This window comes from Neodiprion virginianus, chromosome 1 (assembly GCF_021901495.1).
Source record: "Neodiprion virginianus isolate iyNeoVirg1 chromosome 1, iyNeoVirg1.1, whole genome shotgun sequence".
Classification (NCBI taxonomy): Eukaryota; Metazoa; Arthropoda; class Insecta; order Hymenoptera; family Diprionidae; genus Neodiprion; species Neodiprion virginianus.
The window spans coordinates 20,132,265-20,158,228 of NC_060877.1; the positions used below are offsets into that span (position 1 = coordinate 20,132,265).

The 25,964-nt window shown below is 37.6% G+C and overlaps 2 protein-coding genes across 2 annotated transcripts; both read right to left on the reverse strand.

The window, feature by feature from the left end:
* Window positions 1–1,056: 1,056 nt before the first annotated feature.
* Window positions 1,057–6,448, reverse strand: LOC124297957 (probable prefoldin subunit 4). Its single transcript, XM_046749429.1, has 4 exons — window positions 6,270–6,448; window positions 6,079–6,183; window positions 5,622–5,738; window positions 1,057–3,237 (listed from the first exon to the last, which is right to left on the reverse strand). Exons 1-4 carry the CDS (start codon window positions 6,306–6,308, stop codon window positions 3,085–3,087), a joined length of 414 nt encoding a protein of 137 aa, XP_046605385.1. The 5' UTR covers window positions 6,309–6,448; the 3' UTR covers window positions 1,057–3,084.
* An 8,461-nt stretch (window positions 6,449–14,909) lies between these two features.
* LOC124310232 (uncharacterized) lies at window positions 14,910–23,418 on the reverse strand. Its single transcript, XM_046774044.1, has 3 exons — window positions 23,238–23,418; window positions 18,395–22,524; window positions 14,910–15,737 (listed from the first exon to the last, which is right to left on the reverse strand). Exons 1-3 carry the CDS (start codon window positions 23,416–23,418, stop codon window positions 14,910–14,912), a joined length of 5,139 nt encoding a protein of 1,712 aa, XP_046630000.1.
* Window positions 23,419–25,964: the final 2,546 nt, after the last annotated feature.

The following is a 25,964-nucleotide window of genomic DNA, read 5'->3' on the forward strand; positions in this document are numbered from 1 at the left end:
GAAGAGTAAGGTGGTGTTTAAGAAAGAATTAAAAACATAGGTAGCGAAGAGGTAGAAAATTCTATGAAACACTATTTTACTGATAAAATTGGACTGGAAATAAAATAACAGACTATTACACAAACCTACAAAAACAACATAAAGTCAATACCTATATAATCAAACCCTTGACACATGCTACAGTTTAAAAGGTGTATTTTAGTCTAGAGGCCTAGAGGGCATAGCCGCATAAGCATACCAAAAATGCCCCCGCTCGGAATGGATTCTGCAAGTGACTTTCTGTTTTCTATTGGAGAATGATTGACCTATACCAAATTTTAGCCTTCTAACTCCATTTCGTTCGAAGTTATCGTAAAAAACGCGATTTTCAGTCTTTTTGCGTTAAATCCGCCATTTTAACTCCGAAAATTATGAAAAAAATTACAAATCTAGCAGACATCAGTACACATGTCAAGGATTTTTTTCAGGTTTTTCAGTAGCAAACTCGAGCGTCTAAAAATTCTTGAACATTTATATCGCTGATTTCCGATGGATTCTAGCTAGTGACCACCTTCTCTTTTCGACAGCTTGAATGTCTGGTTTTGTGTAATTTTCTGTGATTTTTTCTGAAAGTGCGTCATAGTTAAAAAAATTAAAAACCGATATTTGTCATTCTTTTATGGGCACGATCTCAAGATAATTTTTTCCACATACAGAAATAACACTGGGCACTGTAATGCATAACCAGTTTGGAAAAACGTTTCCGATTTAACGTTAGTTTCGACGTCTTTGACCATATTATTCTGAAATTATAATAATATATTCTTCACAAGTTAAACTTGTGTATCGATTGTCATTAGCAGCTACTTCCGATCGCAAGTTCGAACGTCGTTTTACATCGATATGATATTTCCAATCTTCGATCTGTTATTTCCCAAATAAATACCGAAGCCTCATGTAAGGTCGGATCGTCGGAATCCGCAAAAGGGTGAAACATTTGTGAGTTGGTATGGCAAGCCCCCATTTACAGAGTATGGGTAGCTGTTAGCAATGTGCCTCGGGGTACCGTAAAGTTAATTTATTTATATAAATTCAAGCTATTTATTGGGTGCAAATTAGTTGACTTAATTTTCTGTCGGCAATAATCATAATATGGGTTGCCTGTGTGTTACTTACGATTAGGTATAAAGTTTGCCACTTTGAATTTCCCATTTCTGATATGGGATACGGAATCTTGCAACTTTGAAAATCCTCGAGTAAGGAGTTTCATAGACACCCTTCAACATTTGGCGATTTGTACTCCCATGACAAAATTTTCTGATAAGCCCATATGTAGTCTGATATAGCTTAATATGATGTGATGTAAATTTATATGTATAATCTGATATTCTCATACATGTTATATCAGAAAATATTTTACCGGAATATACATAATCATATGCGGACATATCTGACCATATCTGGCTGCATGTATTAAAACTTGATTTCCTTATTGACATATCAATCTATATATGGTCGTATCAGATTACATAAGGCTATATCAGGTAATGAAATCTAAGTATTTACAGCTATATCCGGCTACATATGGCTACAATAGCTTTTTTTATCTCAGCAGCAAGTCTTCTGATATGGTCATATTCATGTATGAGCTGATATTTCAATATATGTCCATATCAGAGAATATCAATGAAAAATCAAGTTTTAATACATACAGCCGGATATGTCTGCATATGATTTTGTATATTTTGGTGAAATATTTTCTAATATAGAAATGTATGACAATATCAGATTATACATGTCCATTAGAATATGTCCATGTCAGATCATATAGTCATCCTTGTTGAAAAGAAACTGTTTTTCCATGTTCCAATTAATAAAGAATACAAAAAATTCAATTGAAATTTTTTTCTAGTCTCTATAATTTCGATTTTCAAAAATCAAATCCATTTTTTAATCGCAGTTATACAGAAAAATTGTTTTTTAACGGGTTATTCACAATCTTAACATGACAGCCTTTCTCGTAGACGGTACAATATTTCAAATTTAGTATATATAGAAGTTTCCAAAAACTTCTCAGGTATTTCTACATTTTAGTTATAAATGTATCGCAGATCTGTATAATTTATTGTACTAAATTGAAGTTTTAAGTGTATTGTATTCCGTGATATTGTTGTGGAAGGTGTATGTCTGTGTTCCATGAGCATGAGAAATACTTAGATATAACCATATATAATCTAATCGGTCCATGTAAGACCAGATCTGGCCAATTTTTATAACAGGCTATATATAAACTGATGTAGTTTGATCTGTCCGTATATGTTCAGATCTGCCTAATTTTCATATCAGGCCTGATATGGACATTTCATATCTAGTTATATCTGGGCTTATCAGAAAATTGTTTCACAGGCTATCATATTTGAAATTTTATTCTTGACATCGAATCTATAGTTCAGCAACCATATGAAAAACTGTTCATGTCAATCAGCGATTCTTAGGTAAATTTGTTCAAATATTTCAATTCTGGCAATAGTTTGTGATCCATATCTAATACACTAGAGTAACGGATACTTTCACCGACTTGCCATGGTACGTCTACCATGTGACTACTTGGTGTACTCGAGAAAGACTTTGATTTTATTATTATGGCATTGCTATAGTTACTGCTAGTTGATAGTGTAAGCAGATGTTTATTGTGTTGTTCGTATAGATACAAGCTTCTATTAGAGAATAATCAATATCAAATAAATAGCCAAACTAATACTTCTAAAACAAATGGAATTAAATAAAGATTACGTATCTTTACCTTATGAATACAATTAACTTAAATGTTTATATGCCAGAAATAGTGTTCAATTAATATATTTCAGTACAGAGCTAATTATTGAAAAACTACATTTTGATATTACCTAGTTTCCTTCACTCTGACAATTGTTTATGCAGCAGTAAAATTTTTTTATTTTTGAAATTGTAAAAATTGGTGAGTACTGAGAACAATGATAACGGTGAGGGTTATTAATAAGCAGTACGTATGAAAATAATTTAAACCAATCTTCAACTGCTTGAATAACTAAAAATTAGACCTTAATTATAATTGCATTTTACAAACTATTCGTCTTCCGCTTCCAAGTTGATGTGTGTGCCAAACTTGGCGTAGAGTTGTGCTTTCAAATCGCTCATTACTACCTTGAGTTCTGAGGATTTACTTTCCAGCTCTGCAATTTCTGCTTGCTTCTTTGCTTTTGCTTCCTCCAATGATTTCTGGTACAAACAAAATATACAGACGTGTCAGTAGTAATAAATAAATGTAACATATATTGGCAGTATGAAGACCCATCAAATAATAAGATGGTTCTTTGAAACTAGTCGATACATGGCGCTTTCGTGGTGATGTTCAAATGCAAGAAGTAAGATGGAAGGAGACGGAACGACAGCCTGCTTACCAGCAAAAAGTGGGCCCAATTCTGGATCCACTATTATAGTAACAATTTCCTCAACTTGTTGTACTCGTCATCTTGGCTTGTTTACTTGTCAGTTTTCACCCCCATCACCCCCTCCTGTTTTACTACTCACAAGTAAATTCGTAGAATTCACTATTCGTGATGTCACAACAAAATCCAATTTTACTCCCTTTTTTCAGGTTCAAGTTAGAAAATATCGATTGTAGACTAAAAATTGTTGCAATCAAAGTTGTGGAAAATTGAATTTTCTACAAGTGTAATTACTGCCATTTCTACTCGAAAGTTGAAAATAAACGAATCATTTAACAAAAACAAATGGCCCTTTGAGTCAGGCAGTACTTTGGTCCTTACCCAAGTGTCTAGCATTATTAATTTTGTAAATAAAACATCATTAGCTATTAGAAAAAAACAAGTTCAGCCTTGGTCATTTCACATTCTTGCATCTCTTTTTTTTTCCCCGTTTTAGGCCCACTTCCAAGCCAAAGACTACATCACAAGGTAACCAGACTTCAAAATTCCGTATAAACTATGTTTGAAGAATACATTAGGATAGAAAATTTGCATGGTCAAAAAACGTGATTTTTTTCGTCACTGGCTCTCCATATATTACAAATGAAACTAGGATGAATTTGAAACTAGTTACCGCAGACACTAAATTTGTTATACTTAGAATAATGCAGTCCAATTTTAGGCATAAGATTCTATACATCTACTAGCTACCTATTTTTGAGAATCCTAAAGCATTGACTCTTGAATTTCACTGCCTTATTTTAATCAAGTATTTTACCTTCACCTCTAATTGCTAGAGGCAGCTTCACACAATTTTATATTACAAATTTTCATTACCTAGTCAAAGGTACGATTATAATCCACCTTACCTTCATTCTATTTGGTATAGAAAACAACTTGATAATTAGAAAATACTAGAAATTTTGATCTTGCAGTTCAAATAGTTACATTGTAATTATAACAATATGATAAGAATAGTAATAATAGTAATAGTAATAACAATCATTACCTATCCTGCCACCCCCAGCAGGGTATATACCCAGAAGCTATTGTTAGGTTATGTTGGATAAGGGATGAATGGCCAGTAACCATCATTATACGTCTGCAACTACTTTGAAAGGTTCATTGTAAATACCAATATGTGCATGATAAAGGAGCACAGCTGGAGAAAACCTGGCATAAATGTACTTAGAGTGGGTTCAAACCTCAGCATTTTAATTCTGTGTCTGAGCAATGTGACAACTCTTAGATTTTTTGGAGGCTCAGGTACTCCTCGACTTGCTGCAGTTTTCAACCCAAGTCCTGTCGTTCCAAGGTTTTGCAAGCGGATGCGTTTTGCAATTTTGTAATTTTATTTCGATATATAATTATTTCCAGCACTTACCAGTTAACAAGTATTATCATATTGTAAACAGAATAATAGCAAGGATGGATCGTTCAAGTTTCAATTATTCACAATTAATTTGAAACGGTTAATATCAAGTATCGGAGCAATGCCATTCAATGATCTCAGCAAAATAACGTAAATTATCTCTGGACCAGTTTGGAAATTTTATAGATTTTTCATAAAACTTTGAAAATGTGTAATAGAAAGTCTTAACATAATCAGATTCACTGAGGTATATTCCAACATGGGTTGAACTTGATGTTTTTTATACAGGGTATTTAAAAAAGGTGGATACACCTGGATAGCACGAAAACGACGTAACTTAGAGATAAACTGATAATAGATTCCCGAATAATTTTTCCCTGGGAATCCAATGGTAATATTAGTTTTTGGACCAGATGGGTCCAGGGGGGCCTTATGAGGCCCAGCTTTGAAATTTCAAATGGAAAACCCAATTTTTTCGTTCGAATTTGGATTCAGCGGGAAATTTTACGTCCGAATACGTATTAACCATCGCCGGGGTCATAAGCCCCTTCCTAGTGACGTAGGGTCAATTTCGATACTGAAGAATTCTGGATACACCTGGATAGCCTGAAAACGAAGTAACTTAGAGATAAACTGGGAATCCCATGGTAATATTAGTGTTTGGGCCCAAGATTCGGGAATCTATCATCAGTTTATCTCTAAGTTACGTCGTTTTCGTACTATCCAGGTGTATCCACCTTTTTTCAACACCCTGTATATCCATATTTGCCAATTAAGAACTAGTGATAATAAAGTTGGATAACCTGGGTTTTTTCAAAATCCTGATCTACAAATACTTCTCCAATGAGGTACGGAATTTTCACATCGTCATCAAAGAGGGAGAGTTCATCGCAGGCATCTTCAAGATTTTTGATGTCATTCTGAAAGTCGAAAATTTAAGAGATGAGTTTTTCGAATGCTGCCATAATCAAATAATGCATAACATTCATCACCGAAGACAAACACCTATAGATATTCGTTAGAAACTGTCATGATGTAGACTCACTGGCAATATCCTACATTTTTTACGGTTTCACTTTTGGGATTAAAACGTTAGTCGAGTTGGTGAAAGTAAGAATTTTTTGTACCAAAGCTTCCTGGCCAATCCCAAACTTGGCTATGCCAAGCTTCATGAAGCTTCATTTGGATGAGTAGTTTTAACAACACTCAAAAAATAGGTATATTATTGTTGGTTTAGAAACCATATACAAATATAAATACCTGCTTCGATTTTAATTCATCTTTGTAATCTTCTAGCTTTGCGTTGTGCCTGGCGAATTTGTTAATCTTTTGCTGATCCTCGTAAGTAATGTGGACATCAGAATCCTAGCAATTAAAAATTTAAGTCAGGTTATAATAGGATGAACTACGTTGAGTGAGCTAATTTTGGAATTTCTAAGTCTAATACTAACCGGTTGGAATCCTCCCTGAGAGTTTTTACCACCTGCCATATTTTTTGGCCGGGAAGAATCAGTTTTTAAAGTTATCAAAAGTATGTCCAAGTGGACCACAATCTTGCATAAAGGTTAGGAACGCTGATCTTTGCCAAGCTCCGTAAATGGAGAAACGCTAGAAGAGGATAGTTGGGGTGGGTTCATATAGATGCGCAGTGACGTAGAGCGCGGTTGAAAGCCAACAAATCAAAGTATGTACCTGAAATATAGTGTTCACTAGGGCCGTGTTCGAAAATTGACTGACAGTACTGTCAGCAATCTTTTATCTCCTTTGCGCTTCCAAGTTCGTGGATAGCTCTGACTCTGTCCTAAGGAATTTTCAGTACTATCAGCCAATTTACGAACACGGACTAGTATTAAAATTCTCAGTGAAATTAATGAAAAAATACCGTAATTTGACCGTAAAAAGCCGACATTTTCTTCCCTCTAATCTTGTGTTATGAAATTATGGTTACAATTTTGTTCGGTAATTTTTTTATACCCAGGTAGTATTCTGTCGCAAGTTTGTGATGTGACCGTCACATGCGTGCACGCATGACCCTACCGGCAGGCAACTATCTGTGAGTTACACCCGTATTTATAGAGGTTTCTCTCTGTTTATAGTCCTTCTGTAACATCCGACCGGAACGTCCGTATGTTTTATCGACTATTATTACTGCATGTTACTTTTATCAACTAACCAAACTCGAAGTACGAGAATCTTGTAACCATAAGGAATTAAAACAACTGTCTAACTATTTCGAATATCCCTAGATGGAAATAACTATGACATTCACTAACCAAAGCTTGAAAACCAAGTTACGAGATCTTCGCACTACAAAGAGCTATAATATTATTATACGTTATTATATATCACTATCATATTAACACCATAATTAACTAACACGATTATATCCAATTATTATATAGCACTCGACAATGCCATTTGTGCATTCGGAGCTGAGAGCTATACTATAAGCAACTTACGCTATACCATATAGCTTGGCGTCTATGCACTTATGACCCGTATGACGCAGAGATCACAGCCAGTCTACAGGTAAATTTCTTTGAGGTTATACACTCTCATCAACCGACGCAACTTGACAATGAGAGCCAAGCGCACGGTCTTACATACAGTTCTGGAAACTCCGTATGTAAGACCGTTGCTAGGAGTGACTCACATATCGAATCAATTTGTAGTTTACCGTTTCGGCACTGCGTCGCTATCGCTACTATCTAGTAGGGCCGGTTAGGCTGTAGCACGTTTGCGCCAACAGAGAGAAATTTTTTCTATCTCTGTCGCTCACAGGTGACACGGATGGCGGAGACACGGGTGGGGGTGACCCTAGAAGGTTACAGTGACCCTTGCGGCCAATCTGAGAATTATTGAAAGCGGATTCAATAAGTGAGTCGCCCCCCACCACCAGAGTTTCCAGACCTGTACGTAAGACTGTGGCCAAGCGGTTTAAGTTAGATTTAAATATAGCCGAGCGGCGCTTCGATCAGCAGTTCTACCACCATAAGCAATCACAGTAAGTTCAAATTTGTTTTCTTGTGCTGTAATAGTATGTGTGAATATAGAAAGTGTTCTTCCTCTTCGAGACACAAATTTGTAAGAATGTCTGTAAGTGTTTACATTTTGGAATCTTTGTGATGAGAGGAATTAACGACATCAGAGTCAGGGCGGCTAGGTGGTCTAGTGGAGTAAGGCTCCGGTAAAGCATCGCTAGATACCAGGTTCGATTCCTGGCTCCGTCGTTAATTTTTCGAACTTACCAGTAGTTCAAAAATTATATACGTTTCACAAAATGAAAATTGCCTCGTGATTAATATTAATATTGATGATGCATATCCGCATTTCAATATTAGACGGTCATTGACTGTCTTACGAGCTTCGCACCAAGAAGCGTAAGATTCCAAAATGTAAACACTTACAGACATTCTTACAAATTTGTGTCTCGAAGAGGAAGAACACTTTCTATATTCACATAAGCAATCACATATCCCTAAATATGTCTTCCTTCTAGAAGGGAGAGCTTAATTGTGACTATGAAACAAGGACACCTCTGAGATTTAAGGAAGCCTTCATCAAGGCGTCCTTTATCCTTGAGACAAGGAGAGATTATGAATACGGGTGCAAAATAGAACGTAAACATGAGAATCCGTGCCACTTGCCGGTGAGTTACTAGGATTTTCTGGTAACTTACTAGTGATTTTTAGTGAGTAACTAGTAGTGGGAAATCTGCCGGGGGCGTGGCTTCTCCTTGCGGCAGAAGCAGTAACTATTCTAAAACGCATTTTTAAATCAGCTTTCGTGTTCTTATGTGAAAGCGTGTATTTATCTACAGTTATTAAACTCGAATTTTCAAAAAAAATTCAATAAAATATGAAAATTTCAATACAAGAAATTTGTGAGTTTGCAAATACTCAGCCTAGTCATAAAAATTTTATTGGTGGTGAAGATATACTTGATGCGGGACATCTAATGAAATGTGGCCTACAGCAATCAGATACTAGTTGTGATAATGAGTATAAAATAATTGCATTCTGTCTCCAAACTTCTCGTTTAAAAGATCCACCGCATGAAATTGTGGGTGCAATATCGCAACATTGGCTGCAATGAAAAATGAAATTTAATGTTTATTGTTTTTTATTTTTTCTGACAAATATTACACGACAAAAAATTTCATTTCATATTGATGATAAACAAATAATTATGAAATGAAATTCTATAGGTAATTACTTACATGTTGGTATGAAGTCATTTTTGGTGAAATGTAATGAAAACACTTTTTTTGACTGTGTAACCTCATTCCCAATTTTCAATGCTTTTATCCAAGCTAATCGACGATCAATTACTTCATCTTCACCAAATTTATTTTTGATTACTACAAAACTAGAATTTGCCGAAGGAAAAGTGTAGAATCGAACTGTACACCCATACACACAGCAGAAAGTTTTATTTTTATTTTCTCGTGGTGGAAACTCCATGATTAAATTTTTTGATCAAATATTGAAATTTAAGATGTTTTTAAGTAATAACTAAGCTTATAGATAATAATTGATTACTTAATATTTAAAAAAAAGTTTAACACTTTTAAACTACATTTCTCACATATTATATTTGATATCAGCAGTTTAAGCTTGACCTGCATAGAGTAGTTTATATTTGATCCGTCAGGTAGCGTATCTGAGTGGATGATTTCCCAAGACTGAAGTTGTTCAGTATAAATGGAATACCAACTTACGAGTAAGCCCCCTTCACGAGATACGGATACGTCACTTCCGCTTTGGTTACAAGATAACGATAACGTTTCATAACGACGTTTCGTTATCGCATTCTGTAACGTCAAAGCATCGCTATTCGTAGTTACAGAATCGCACCGTCGTTACGAGATTGTCGTTACACGCGGCGAAATTCGTTATCGTTACGATAGCGTTCCGAATCGTTATTCTTATAACGAGTTACAGAATCCCCCTGCAGGGCATAGTCACTTAGGGAGCTTTCCAGCAATGACACAGAGCGACACAGAGCGACACTGTGTCGAACATGGTGCTTTCCAACAACGACACAGAACGATAGTCGGACACAGCTGCGGAGCATGATTGGACACTATGTCGGATTCCTTGCTGCCAATTTTCTAGTTAGAGATTTTATTTTCAACGCATGGTATTGTTTATATTTATTTATTAAATGCAATGATAATCTGCACGCGTTTCACAAATGTTTTTTTCTTCCTGGAGCGCTCAATGATCCCAGATTTTTCGTATAATGCATGAGCGAACTCTCGTGACTGAATTAAGAACCTCAAAGCGTTCCAACAAGCACCAAGGCACAGTGTTCGACCGTGTAACACAGTGTCTCACTGTGTCTCCTTGCTGGAAAGCTTCGATTTACGGGACTTCGGCTGTCCGTCGCTTCAAACCTTGCAAAAAACTTCAGCTGTGTCTCTAACATGAGTCGTGCATACAATACCCATCGCAATCTGTTCATCACAAAACGTTTTATTACTTCAAAATTGGCTGCAAAATCATCATACTGTTCGGATGGCGAGGGTGTACGATTTGTGTTACTGCGCAGAAGCATCTACAAGAACGGTCCCGCATTCCTGGCGAAAATATCATCCTGGTTACGATACTGTTGAATAAAATTATTGTACTATCGTTGTGAAGTGATTGTCAACTGTACCCTAAAAATTGTACTCAATAAAACAGTTTTTTAAAGAATATTCATGAATTAATTTTGCACCTTTACCTTGGCTCTTAAGAGAGAATTTTTTTTTTCAATACGAAGCTTATGTAATATTCAACCTTGCTCTCTATCCTTGACCGATGATCCTTGTACTCAAACCGAGGTACATTTTGTATTCCTAGAGCGATAGTAACCCAACACCGCGGATCCATAGCTCTGAATGTATACTACCGCAGCTATCGGCCGACCTTGCACTCTGTCCATGACTGAACCCGTTTAAAATTCATCGTAGAGTTCACATTACAGTCACAAGCCAAAAAGAATGTCACGTGGATGATAACCTATCGAAATCCAAGTGGGTAAAAAACAAATCTCAGAACCATCAATTTTGGAATGTCGCGTGGTTGGTAACGTGGGAAAAGAATGTGAGGTGGCTGATGTTACACATCAGCATTCCTACCGTGGGAAAAGAATTTGAGGTGGTTGATGTGACACATCAGCCGTCCTATCGTGGGAAAAGAAAGCAGGACGGGTCACAGACATCCAGCTCGATAACAAAGTTCACGCCCTCCGCTGCACCCTCTACCGTCGGCAGACGAGCACAACATAGAGACTTTCGGTCAGATTTTGACTTTCGACCGATAAGAATTGTCGGTAAAGCAGTGCGATTTTGACCGCCGACGGATGCAATTGTCGGTAAGGTTGCACGTTTCTGACCTCAAGTCGGTACTGCAGACTGTGACGCCATCGTGGAGAAGGGTTTGAGTCTGGGGAGGATGTCGGTAAGTGTCGGTAACAGGAATCTGTGAGTAGAACTTTCCTTGTATTACTACTGAAAATTGTCTTCCAAAACTGTTTCAAATTGTTCAAAAATAATGTGCTACAAATTTTAACCCTTTACAGCAATGGGAACCTACGTACCACCAAGCTTGAATTTTCCTCATTTATGGTTGATTTTCAGGTGAAACTAAATTTTTGATCACCTTCAAATTTGAATTGATTATTGAAAAATGCTCACAAAATTAGCTATTCAATGTGCCGAAACTGAAAAATATGCTGAATCGCTATGTGTTTATATTTTCCAGTAAAAATATAAAATTTCGCAATCCCAAAATATCAACCCTGGATAGGAAAAATCCAAGCTTGCTGGTGCTCTGATGACCATAATTGGTGTAGGGAGGTCAGATTTTAGACAGATTATCAACGACAATTGGGGAATAGTGTCAGGGTGCAGAACGATAAAAATTTCTCCGAATCCAAATCAAGAACCACTCTAATGCGAATAAATATACCGGTACAATCTCTTGAAACTTGAAAATCAACTGTGGATGCGCCACATAATTCAGTCTCATTGGTCGGCGAAATCTTACCGTAGCGATATTCTCGTCTGCGAAGCAGAGGGCCAACGTACACAAAATGTGTATGTTTGAATTTTCAAAGAATTTTCTGAGTCACTACCACAATTATTTAAGATTCTAGCCTCAAAAATTCGTATCAACTATATCACCGTCAGAAACAATTTGATAGAATAGATTTGATGGAATTCGGGATGGCTAGCCTGCACGAACAGCCGACAAAACTCGCGCATGAGCTGTTAATTTTCAAGTTACAGGAGATTGTCCCAGTATATGTGCAAATGTCTCATTTGTACACCAAAAGTTCGTAAAGTAATAATTGACTCCAAGCAGTCTGTGATTTACAATTTATTTGAACCTGCGCAGAAATACCTCTTTCCAAAACTGTTGACTGGCTTCCGCTGCTCTTACACTCAGGTACCATAACATTCACGTCGCGAGTGAAAGGGCAATGCATACCTTGACATCATCATCGGGATTAGACTCATCACTGCAACCAAAGCTTACCAGGAAATGTCTTTGATGGCTTCTGAACTAAAAATCCATCGGCTCCTGAAGAGATAGAATGCATCGATGTCATGCGCGATTCAGACAACCAATGGCAGATATACTTTGTAGTGAATTAAAAAAAAAATATGTTACACCGTGGATTTCAATCCACGTTCATAAATGTATCTTTCGAATTCAAAGTACCTTAAAAAGAGAATGGCAGTTGTCTCAGTTATGAAGAAAAGTGATGAAAGATTTTTGCTGCATAGTTCACGTAATTTCCAAATATCTCAGTATTACGTTTTGATGCACGTTTCTTGGTTATAAGAATCAAATGTCCAATCATCAGTGTTAACGACACTTCGAATTTCAATTCAATAAATTTTTCTCAAGTAACAGGAAACCTTATCATACGTAATGAAAAGTTTGTAGTCCCAACTATCTCCATCTATTGTCTTATAGTTCAATGTTTTTACATGGGTAATTTACGGTTACCTGAATCAAAAAAGATACCAAATTTCAGTATCAGATTTCAATTCAAAATTTATCAGAAGTTACGTTTTGAAATGAAAACTTCTTTAGAGCTGTTGCAGCGTTGGTGAAAACTTCTTCAGCACGGGAGTGATTTCAAACTCAGTGAAATGAAATGAAACGACTATCGATGTAACGGAAATATCGATAAAACGGAAATGCAAAACTTAACTTCTTCAGCACGGTAGTGCTTTGAAACTCGATGAAACGAAATGAAATGACTATCGATGTAAAGAAATGAAACTACCATCGCTGGAACAAATAATTATTCCACTCCTGATACTGCATTCTCCTCATTCTCGCAGTTTAGTTTCTGAAGGTTTCACTTCTACCACGTGTGAACTGCCCACGTTTTTTTTTATCGTGAAATCACACCACAAACCGTGTTTTACTTCCCCTCGTCCATGTTGACTACTCCACTAACAAATACCACAAATATCGTTAATTAAAAAATTCTGATTTCTTGATTTCGCGTTTCTTTTTCAAAGCATGGATCGATCTACCAACTTAATGAAGGGGATGCATCGCCTCTTCCAATTGCCACGGATGAGAAACAGAGAGGCACAGGATTGTTGTCCGGGCGACCGGTGCGAGAGAAAAATTGCGCGATGATAAGCAACGCAGCACACATGTAATATACGTTGTATACCATGTACCTTGCGTCTCTCCTCCGCTGCCACGATGTAAGAATAATAGGTGGTCCGCCTGCGGCTCGGCGGCTGTAAATTTTTGCATAATTCGGTATTTGGCCAGACCATTGTAAACAATAATGGCGGCACGTAGTGTTCGAAACAGAGGAGGTTGATTTTAGGTTAATCATGGGATGAACGTGTCATATTTATAAAAATATGAGCAGAATCTGTAGTTGAAAACATAAAATACCAAAAATTACAATTCTGCCCAACGACAATCAGCTGATACGAAATGAGCGTAATTGTCGCGCAACATAAGAAGTACGTCATTAGTTTCGGCTACGTTAGGTGTTGGTAATATGTCATTTTGATTTTGTACGAAGTAATCTAAACAACAAAAGTTATCATTGTCAATATGGGGCGCTCTGGATTTTGCTCTTCGGGAGTGTCGCTACGTTGTGAGCGTGAAGGTGGTAGCATTGCTATAGGTACAACAGAGTCATCGCTATCCGTGTCTTCAACAGCTGACTCCAAATCATGTGTCACGGAATCACTCTCCGAGATATCAGTTGGGTAGCGCGAGGGAGCAGAAACGGGAGCATGTCTTGGAGCCGACTTAGGGCCGGTCTGACGTGTCGGCCGACGAGTCGGAGGAGGAGCAGGGATTCTGGGTATTGATGCTTCTGCTTCAGATTCAAAAGATGTCGAGTCATAAGCCGGATTGGTATAATCACAAATGGTGATCGTTATATCGGACTCTTTGAATATGTAACGGATCATCCGATTACCAAGGTTCCAGTCCAACTCATCTAAGCCGCAGCCTAGTCTTGGAATCGAGAGCTATTTGACTTTATCTTGTTTTAAGCAGTTCTTTAGGTTTACTAGGGTGTTGAATAGTGTTTCTTCAATCGGTTTCTGGTAGCGGGACTTCTTGGTGACTAGATTGTAAATGACGCGGGTACCATGTGGTAGTGTCAATACGCTCGTTACTTCAGGATCTAGCTGTTGTAGTTGATCTCGGGTGATTATTTTCCTATTGATTAGTTGTGCCACGACTCCTCGTGATGTTTTGCAATCTGCTGAGATGCAATGGGCTAGGTTATCTTGTCTTACGAGGAGATTGACGCGTATTTTTCGAATAAATTTACTATGCGTTAATGGTAGGTGGTTACGTCTGTCAGGAATTCCGTGAATCGAGCGGCGTAATTTCGGCCTTTGCTGGTAGTGGCTTCGGATGTCCGTTGATTCAGTGTGTCAGACTGTTTTTCACGTATTTTAATATTACGGCTCTGGAGTTTACCGGAATTTTGGTTTGGTTTAGATGAGGTAAGTGGTTAAACTCGTTCCGTAGTTTGCTTGATCGGTTTACCTCTTACAATCAGTGGCTCCATTGCGCTGCTATTGTCAGTCATACTGGCACTTAAGTCGGAGGTAACAGCAGAATTGGACGTGTCTTGTAATGTTTTGGTTCGTCTCCGTTGGGAAGGGTTAGTGTATTCGTGTGCAGACCCACGTGTTCGTCTGGGGTAGTGGTCCATATGTTTGATGCGTTTGTGAGCGCCAGTGGACAAAGATAGCGTATCTGGTTCGCGAGCACGTGTTGGGTGTTGGTGAGCCAATTTGGCGCACTTGTGGGCGTCAGTAGATGAGCATTCCATTCCGTATCGGGTTGTGCCTGTTTTGAGGTAATAAGCAGAATTCGGAAAGAATCGACAGGTGGATTTCTGGTAAGTGCGTCTGTGTTGAAGTTCGCTATTCCTTTTTTATGTTTTGTGACGTACGAATATTCTTCCAATTTCAGTTTCCAGAGCATTACACGAGAAGTCGGGTCTTCCACGTGTTTGATCCACTTTAGTGGTTCGTGGTCTGTTACCAAGGTGAAGGGTTCACCGTAGAGGTAAGGGCGGAAATGTTTCACGGTATAAACAACCGCTAAGAATTCCTTCTCTGACTCTGGGAGGTGTTGTTTAGATAAGTAGGCCTGTCTTAGGCAGTCTTGCAAATCTCGAAGAGAATTTCGTTCATCTGACTCAAGATATTTACTTGCGTCGCCTTCGATTTTTGTGCGAATGAGTGTGGAGAATAAATTTAGTTCTCTGGCTAAGACAGCTTGTTCTGCGCATTCTACTTTAATTACGAATTCGGATACGGGCATATTAGTGCCATTAAACGTGGGAATCAAAGCCAATGCATCTGTAAGAGGCAGGTGCGGAAAAATACTTTCGGTAGCTATGTCGTAAATTTTAACCTAGGAGTTGCGACTTACAAAGTGAAGATGAAGAGAAGCAATGGAAGAAGATGTTGCATTCTTCCGTAAAAATGTTGGTAGAGCGATTTCGTGTCTGCAGGCGGTGATGGCGTTGATGTGCTTTGTGTTGTACTAGAAGTCATCAAGAATGAAGATGTCCTCGTAGTAGCAGCAGGAAACAGTTATGCAGAAATATCAATTTGGAGATACGGATTTGTTTGTGATGTTCGTGTGAATCAGACATCGTTGATTGCATTAGACGTAGAATATGACTTTCAGAGTGTCCTCAACACTATCACACAGTGGTATTACTTTTGTATTAACATCACTGAGCTTGTACAATTTTGAACTGGTCTATCAGATGGTACTTCATGCGTAGCACACATGTATAATTGTATCACTGAATTTCCGGAAAGCGAAGACTACTGCTGCCATCAATGTTACGTCCGTGAATGGAGTATACTTCCGGGCGGTAGAAATAAACCGGTTCGGCTTCACTTTTACGTACTAGGTCAACCGGAAATCAGTATGAGGATTAAATAACGTAGGGTTTATTTGAGATATTACTTATATATTTATTTCCAAGAAGCTGAGATGGCGGTAAAAACGAAGTGTGCTGTACGAAGCTATGTAAAAAGTCTAGATGTGACGTTGTTGAGTTTTAGAATAGGAGTATCGCTAGAGACTAGAAACGTACGGGTGCAGAAAAGGCGTGAAGATGCTGAAGGGAATAGAATTAGATGAGTAAGTACGATAGTGAGTAGGGTGAGACTAGGTAGAGATAAGAGGACAGGGCAGAGACCATGTTATTATTATAAGAACTGTGGGAGAGTTAGCGAGTAGAAAAAATAGAGAGAGATGATACGCCGGACGTAACATACAGATTAGGTGGGATTCTATTTGATAGCACACATCTTTTGAAGTTCTTTATCATCACTTAACCATATATAACAGCCGTCTCAAAAAGGCTAACTTGACTCTATAAGATATAAGTAAGTATACGGTAGCGCAACGACGTACTTCAAATACAAATTATCAACGTGCCATAATATCGACTCATTATTCTTTAACACTTCCCCATAATATTGCGCTTCTACATAAGTTTTGTTTTTTCTTTTTTCTGTTAACATGAAACAGAATAGTTTAATAGTAAATTCTTAGGTATAAACTTACATGCATTCTTTCAAACCAATGCTACTTCTTAACTCAACAAATAGTTCCTTACTTAATGATTTACTGAATATATCTGATTTTTGTTGTTCAGATGGGATATATTCAATAATGATACAGTAGCGCTCAAAAGTATTTTGACAAAGATAGTAATTGAGTTAATTATATGCAAGAATAAATTACAAAAATCAATAATATTATTTGTTGAAACAAATTCGATGTTGTACACAATTGTTAAAAATGAACTCTCGATTACTCGAAAATCAAGATAAATTAAGAAAAGTAAGACAAACGATTAATCAAAGTAATAACGAAGTTCATATTATCAAAATACTTTTGAGCGCTACTGTATCTCTGCTTTCTGTAGTATCTCTGATAAAATGGTGTTTCATGTCAATATGTTTGACTCTATAGCTGTTATCTCTATTTTTCGCAATGTGTATGCAACTCCGGTTATCCTCAAATATTAATACATGTGAGCAATTTAGTTTCAAGTCGTTCAAGAGGCCTTTAAACCATAAGGATTCAGTGACGAGAAAGCTGAGCGCGACGTGTTCAGCTTCTGCCATTGAAATAGATACAGTTTTCTGTTTACGAGTTGCCCACAAAACTTGGTTATCATATAAGGTTAAACACAAAAATTGAGACGCTCTTCCTAACAATACAATCTCCAGCCCAATCTGAGTCTGTATATCCTATTACATGGTCATTTGTATAGATTAACCCTAGGTCTTTAGTTCCCTTTAAGTATCTCAGTACTCGTTTCAAGTACATTCAGTAGGTATCACTTGCACAGTGTTGGAATCTGCTAAATAAGTTAATAGCGTAGCATAGATCTGGTCTCGTTCCAATAACAAGATATATTAAACATCCTACTGATTCTCGTTAGGGATTTTTTATATATTGTTCTATGTTTGTTTCCTGTTGAAGTCTTAATCCCTTCTCTACTGGTATAGATATACTTTTACAGTCTGCCATGTTAAACTTATCTAGTAATTTTTGTATATATGATTTTTGGCAAATTTTCAAAGTGTTACTTTTGTAGTCTCTTTCTATTTCTAGTCCTAGAAATATTTCCGCATTTCCCATTATACCATGTCGAATTGGGATATCAACTTGCTCTGAAGATCACTAATAATATTTTGATCGTTATGAAATATTAAAATATCGTCTACATACAAAAATATCTATAGCTTTGTGTAATGTTTTGTAATGGGGCTCTCAAATAAATAACACTCGGGATCAGGCTTAACACTATAGAATAATTTTATTAGGAAACAAGTAAATAAGGTGATTGCGTGTGTCACGCTCAGCGCTCGCTGACCAACTGCCTCGCGCTGTACCGTGACTACATACATTCTTACTTAGTATTTGTACATCGAGTAACGTCGTAAACACTACAATTCCTCCCTTTTGAAATACTGTTACACTTAGTTTTTCAATCGGTTTGAACGACGTAATACAATATCAGATTTGTTCGTTGTTACCTTTGGCACTGACTTATTTATATCATCAATCTCGGGCGTGTATCGGATAATTTGATCGACATGTCGTTTCCATGTTTTGTTGGGTGCGGTTTCTACTAGAAACGTTACCGGTGACAATTTCTTTGTTATTGTACCTGGTACCCGCGCTTTGCTTCTAACGCTAAAATCTTCAACCATCACCGTGTCACCTATCTGGAATTCAACAATTCGACTGCTTTTTCTTCCCGCTATCTGTGCAGATTGCTGTTTCTCTACGCTATCCAATACACTCGGTCGTAACAAATCAAATCTAGTTTTAATTTCCCGTTTGTACATCATAAACGATGGTGATCTGCCAGTTGTACAGTGTTCTATTGATCGATAGTCGAATAAGAAAAGATTAACTGCGTAGTCGAGAGGTTTACCGGTTTGAACAATTTTATCGACTTTGTCCTTAAACGTGCCTACAAAGTTCTCAGCTGCACCATTTGTTGCTGGATGGTGCGGTGCAGTAAAACTCTGTCTAATACCATTTATTTTACAAAACTCTTGAAATTCTTTACTTGTAAATTGAGTACCGTTATCGGTAACTACGTGTCTTGGTAAACCAAATCGTGACAACACTTTTTTTACCTCCTCGAGTACTCGCGGTACTGTGGTACTTTTATTCATATCAATGACCTCTGGCCATTTCGAGTACGCATCAACAATTATCATAAACATATGTCCGTGGAATGGGCCAAGGAAATCGATATGAATCCTACTCCAACAATTATCTGGGTACGGCCATGGCGTTAACGGAACACTCGGTGGTTTCTTTCTTTCTTGCACGCACACTCTGCATGCTGCCGATACATTCTGGATATCGTTATCGATATTCGGCCACCACACGTGACTTCTCGCTAGCATTTTCATCTTTACCACACCGAAATGTGAGGCGTGTAATTCACTTAACACACTGTTTTTCATTGATTCTGGCGCTATTATGCGATACCCCCATAACAAGCATTCTTTTTCGACATACAGCTCGTCTCGTTTCGCATAGTATTTCTGTTCCCTTTCACTCAATTCACTCACACTTGGCCATGTACCGTTTACATATCGAACTATTTTATTTAATACTTTATCTTTTTTTGTCTCTTTGGCAATTTCTACCGCGCTTAATGTTTGTAACGACTCTGATATATAGTTTATTGATGATAATTCGTCATCGAACACTGGAGTTGCATCATTGATTGGAAGTCGTGAAAGTGCATCACAGTTACCATTTTGCTGTGATTTAATATATTCAATATTGTAATTGAATCGTGATAAGAAGTATGCCCATCTTTGCAGCCTACTTGCAATAGTTAAAGGGATCTCTTGCTTTGGACCAAAAATAAAAACTAAAGGCTTATGATCTGTTCTCAACGTAATCTCTTTGCCGAATACATAATTATAAAATTTCTTAAAGCCGAATACAATTGCACTCGCTTCCTTATCAATTATCGCACGGCTCGCTTCTTTCTCCGGAATTATTTTAGACGCGAACGCTATCGGTCGCTCGGTACCGTCTTTGTATTTATGTGACAGGATCGCTCCTAACCCGTATGTGGATGCGTCGCAGGACAAGATCAAATCGGTGTTAGGATCGTAGTGTGCTAACACTCGTGGCGATACCAACTCCCCCTTGACCCACTCAAACGCTTTGTCACATTGTTTTGTCCAATTAAAATTATCTGCTTTCGTACACTCATAAAGACATTTTAGTTTTTCTGCTCTCTGTGGCAGAAATCTCGCGTAGTAAGTGATCAACCCAAGAAATGAGTCTAATTGTTTTTTGTTTACCGGCGTTGGTGCTTCTATCATTGCTTTGACTTTAGTTTTTGATTTGTGAAGCCCATTCTGGTCTATAACAAAACCCAAAATGTCCAGCTTTTCTTTGAAAAAATCACATTTGCTAATATTTACTTTGAAACCATAGTCTTCGAGTCTTTTAAATACAGCGTTCAGCGCTTCTAAATGCTCTTTATCGTCTTTGCCAGTACAAAATATGTTATCAATGTACGGAATTACTCCGTCAATTCCCGCTAAGCATTGCTCAATCTTCCTTTGAAAATCACCCGGGCCCGACGCAATACCTTCCGGCATTTTAGTATACCTGTAGAGGCCTTTGTGCGTTATTATTGTCAAGTAATCTCGACTGCTCTCCTCTACCGGGATCTGCATGTAAGCATGCTGGAGATCAATCTGCGAGAAAGTTTTACCGCTTCTTAGCGCTAAAAAAATCTCATCGATTAATGGAATTGGGTGTCTATCTTTAACTAAATTTGGGTTTAACGTCAACTTAAAATTTCCGCAAATTCTTACTGTGCCGTCTGTCTTTATTACCGGTACAATGGGTGTAGCCCACTCGCTGACGTCCACCTTCTCTAGATGGCCTAATGTTACCAGTCTATCAATCTCGTTTTCGACTTTCCTCGCTAATGCAAATGGCAAGTGTCTAGCTTTCAATGCGACTGGCTGAGTATTTTCTTTTAACGTTAATTTTAACATTCCTTTATTATATAAACCTGGACCTTTACCAAACAATTTTGGAAACTTCGTTGGGAACCCCATCGTTTCATTTACTCCATAAATTTTGTTACACATATCTGCTCTCTTATTCAGTTTTAGAGGCCATAATCCAAAAACTTTTAGCCATTGCCTGCCAATTAACATTGGACCATCTCCTTTCATTACTCTCATTCCCAGTGAGGCTTTCTCATTGCCTATCTTTACCTGCAAATTATCCAGTGTTCCCACATGCTCTAAAGGTACCTTACCGTATGCGTTTAATGGACTACTAATCAACTTTACCTCGCAATTTGGAAAATATCTGTCTTTATCTCTCTTAGATATGATCGTTGCATACGAACCTGTGTCCATTTCCATTTTTAGAATCCTATTATTAATTAATACATCTAGATACATTGGTTCGGCTGTTATATTATCGCTACTGCAATTTGCGTTGCTGCTGGTCATCCTCGATGATTTTCTCTCGCGGCCATCATCCATCATGAAGAAATCGTTCTTGTCCCCTTGTTGATCCTCAGACTCCTGCTCAAGGTGTTGTACCGCCTTTTGTGCTGTACACACCGTCTCCAGGTGCCCTTTCCTTTTACACGAGTTGCACGTGCTGAACCGGTGATAACAATCACGAGCCCAGTGGTTGTTTCTTCCGCAGCAGAAACATGCTGACGAGCGCCTAGTATTTGCGCTCGCGTTTTCACTCGTCGAGCGGTTACCCCTATTCATCGGAGCTCTGTTCAGGTAACGCTGGTTGCCGCCCCTTCTACCTCGATCTGCACCCCTTCCTCTTGTGTGAAATTGTCTCTTGTACTCTGGCTTTGGAGCCGAGCTTATTTTGTTTACTATTGTCTTTGATGGTTCTCCAGCTGCTTGGTCTGTCGATGACGCATACTTCTCGGCTGTTTCCAGCACTGTTGCCAGTTTGTAGGCTGAGTCGTATGTTAATTTATCCTCGCGAAATAATAACGTTTTTGTAGTGTGATCTTTCAGTCCGCACACTAACTGATCGCGTAATGCTATTTTCGCGTCACCGAAGTTACAATTAATCGATAAACTTTTTAATCTTGCCGCAAACTCCGACACTGACTCTGTTTGCGATTGTCTCGCTTGATAAAAAGTACATCTTTCCATAGTCTCTGACGGCTTCGGGTTAAGATGATTATTTATTAATTTCACTAATTCTTCAAATGTTTTGGTGCTGGGTTTTTCGGGCGCGCATAGATCACGAACAAGTTTATAGGTATCGGGACTAATTTTCGTTAGCAACACTGCCGCTTGTTTTTCTGCCCTGACGTCGTTAGCTACGAAATATAATTCGAGCCTTTCTGTGTACATCTCCCAATCGTCCTTACCCAGGTGAAATTCTAGGCGTGAAATATTAGAGTTGGTTTCTGCCATTGTGTGGAATTGTATTGTTTCCTTATTATCTTCTTGTACGCTGCCCTGCGGTTCGGTCTTGTCGACTTGTTTACTTTCTTTCTCTTCGTTCACCTTTCGTATCTGGCACCGTAAAATTTTTCGTAGTACGTCGATATTTGCCGCTTCGTCGAATTTTAATCCCAATTGCGTTAAAATTGCAATTAGTTTAGGTTTATTTAACTCTTGAATCCACGACGTTTTAGAGTAATCAATATCAATTCCACTAGTGCCCGACATTAATTTTGTCGTCCACTTCACAATTTTCCCGGTTTCCTTTGTGTAGTGCTTTTACGCTTACGTGGCTATCGGATACAGCGTGTAACGCAAAAATGGCCACTAAATTTGCACTATTAAGCCAACCCTGCACTATAGTTCGAATGAACCTCGTCGCCAGTTGTAATGTTTTGTAATGGGGCTCTCAAATAAATAACACTCGGGATCAGGCTTAACACTATAGAATAATTTTATTAGGAAACAAGTAAATAAGGTGATTGCGTGTGTCACGCTCAGCGCTCGCTGACCAACTGCCTCGCGCTGTACCGTGACTACATACATTCTTACTTAGTATTTGTACATCGAGTAACGTCGTAAACACTACACTTTGAATTATCGTCTTTGGTATACAAGCACATATCATGTGGAGAACATTGAAATCTGTTATCTATCATAAAGCTATGAAATGCTTTGTTCCAGCATCTGGGACTCTGTTTGAGTCTGTAAAGAGATTTGTTTAACTTACATAAATATTTATCATTCTTCATCTCTTCAGGTAGGTGCATGTAAATTTCCTCTTCCAATGTTCCATGAAGAAACGCAGTCTTCACACCCATCGCAGCAATAAGCATCCTTTCCTTATTTGCGATGACTAGTATATTTCTCAGCGTGGATAGCTTACCGACTGGGGCGTATGTTTCCTTATAGTTAGTAGTTTCATAACCTTTTGCTACGAGTCTCGCTTTGTAAATATCTCCCTTCACTTGGAAAACCCAGCGGCTGTTGATTATTTTCTTGTTCTTTGGTTTTTCTACAACAGTCCATGTAGAATGTTTTTGATGTGACTCAAGCTCTTTATTCATTGCTTCAACCCATTTATCGCTATCGATTGTTTCCAAAGCTTCCCTAATTGTTTTGGGTTCGTTTTATATAAAATTCTCTGCACTCCAACCTGCAAATTCGCAATCCTGATATTCGTGGCAATCATAATCTTGTAACCATAACGGCTTCTTCTTCATTCTTTTCCCCGTTCCGTGTGTTTCTGTATTGTTTTGTTTTTCCTTTGATACATTTTCTGTTTCGTTTTGTTCTTGATCTCTGGTCTGTTCTGTATTCTGATTTTCAGTTTCTTCATTCTTTTGTATTTCTGTTTTGTATTTTGTATTAATCAATTCTAGTTTCCTTCCTGTGGTGTTTCCTGACTTGTTGAATGGTAGTTTCGTTTGTCTTCCTTTCAGGCATGGTTCACATAATATTTCTCTGTTTGAAATTTTGTAGTTTATCAGGTTTATTTTCGTTAGCTCTTTCATTTTTTTCGCTGATGTATATCCAAGACGTCTGTGCCATGTTTCATGCTACTTGAGTATCGAGTATGCTTTCTGCGATGATTTTTCTTTAACGTGAAATTCTACCTTGTAAAGGTTATTCTTTTTATGTCCGACTTTAATTACTTCTTTGTTTTTATAAATCGTTACTTTGTTATTCTTGAATTTTACTTCAAATCCTGCTTGTTCTATTCGGTTGATTGATAGTAAGTTACTTCTCAGGCTTGGGACAAATAGTACATTCTTTAGTCTGCAATCTTTTGTCGACATTGTTCCTATTTTGGTCGCTATTACAGCTTTCTCTTTTTTAGCAACTTTGATTCTTATTGGATTTTTCAAAGCAATATATTGTTCAAAGTATTCGCCGGAATTTATTAGATGATCTGTGGCACCGGAATCAGCATAGAAATGGAAATTCTGACCTGGTTTTCTCTCTTGAGTATTGTTGCATGTTAGAAAACAGACTTCTTTTTCTTGTTCTGTTGAGTTTCCTTGGGCTTCTTTCCTCTAAATCTATACTCTGATTGCCTATGTCCTCACTTGCCGCATTTGTAGCACTCAAAGGGGAATCTGGATTTCGAATCGTTCTTATATATTCGTATATTCATGTTTGTCGAAAATACTTGCCCTTTTTTGTCATTGGTTTTTTAAAGGCCTTTTTTGGATTTCTTCACAAAGTCTATTGAAAGATCTTTGTTCGCCATCATTTCTATTGCTGTGACCGCACTATCGTAAGTATTGTGCACAGCTAACAGTGAATGACATATTATTTTGCTCTCACTTGGCTTAGCATCTGATCTCTTCAGTTCTCTGGTAATCTTATCGAAAGTTATCAAGAAGGTTTCTAGGCTCTCATTTTCGTTATGTTTAAGAGTCAACAGTTTCTTTCTTAACAGTAGTTGTGATGCTATACCTGTTCTTTGAAAGTTTTTGATGAGCTTCTGGATGATTTCTCGTGCTGTGTTACATTCTTTTATCAGTTCAAGATGATTATCGATGATACATTGGACGACTATATTCTTCGCCTTGGTGTCCCTACATAAAAAATCCGACAGCCTCGGTTCTTCTTTCTGAAATTTTCTTCCTCCATTTTGAATCCTTCATTGTGCGTGCCATTGAGATCATTTTCTTCTAACATAAGTTTTATTCTATATAGCCAATTTCCAAACTCAGAACTGTTGAACGGCGTAATACCGTATCTATTTATTTTATATTGTACTTTCATTTTTCGTTTCTGGACTCATAACCTGAACAGATTAGGTGGGATTCTATTCGATGGCACACATTTTTTAAAGTCCTTCATTATCACTTGACCATAATTAACAGCCGTTTCAAGAAGGCTAACTCGACTTTATAAGATACAAGTAAGTATACAGTAGCGCCACCACGTACCTCAAATACGAATTATGGATACGCCATATTATCGACTGATTATTCTTTAACATTTCTCTTCTCACGGCTCTGCTTTAGAACGTCCCGAGTATTAATTTTCGCCCATTGTCGCATTCTCATAGTCATGTCGTAGTGCATGATATGCGATACAATTAAATCCTTGTATCGTTCGCAAGGAAATGAAAAACTGTAATTCGGTATCATATCAGACACAGTAGATTCATATACAGATCGATTTTCAGATTCTATGTGCTTAGAGAAGTATTTCTCGATCGCTGATAGAAGAGAGAACAAAAATATATTGCTACGAATTAAACCACTTCTGGTTTTCATATTAATCAATTCTGCCTCGCTGAGAGTATAATTTTCTTTAACTGACTGAAAGGCTTTCTGACATACTTGACACTTATTTTGCTTTCTTAATTTGCGGTAGAAAAACCCAGTCACATAATATATTATGTAATTGACCACTAAAGCTGACACATAATCATGGTCCAACCTGATAATATCTTCGCATTCCCATTCCGTTGTTTGGATAATAGAGCCTAACTTCGTCTTTAATTCTTGCAAGTAGCAAGTAACGGTTGAATTAGTGTTACACAAATTTTTGGATAATCTGTATGAAACTCAGTCCACTATAGGATAAAGGATAATCGACGGTAATTTCTTAGAATTGAAGACTTCTTTTGAAC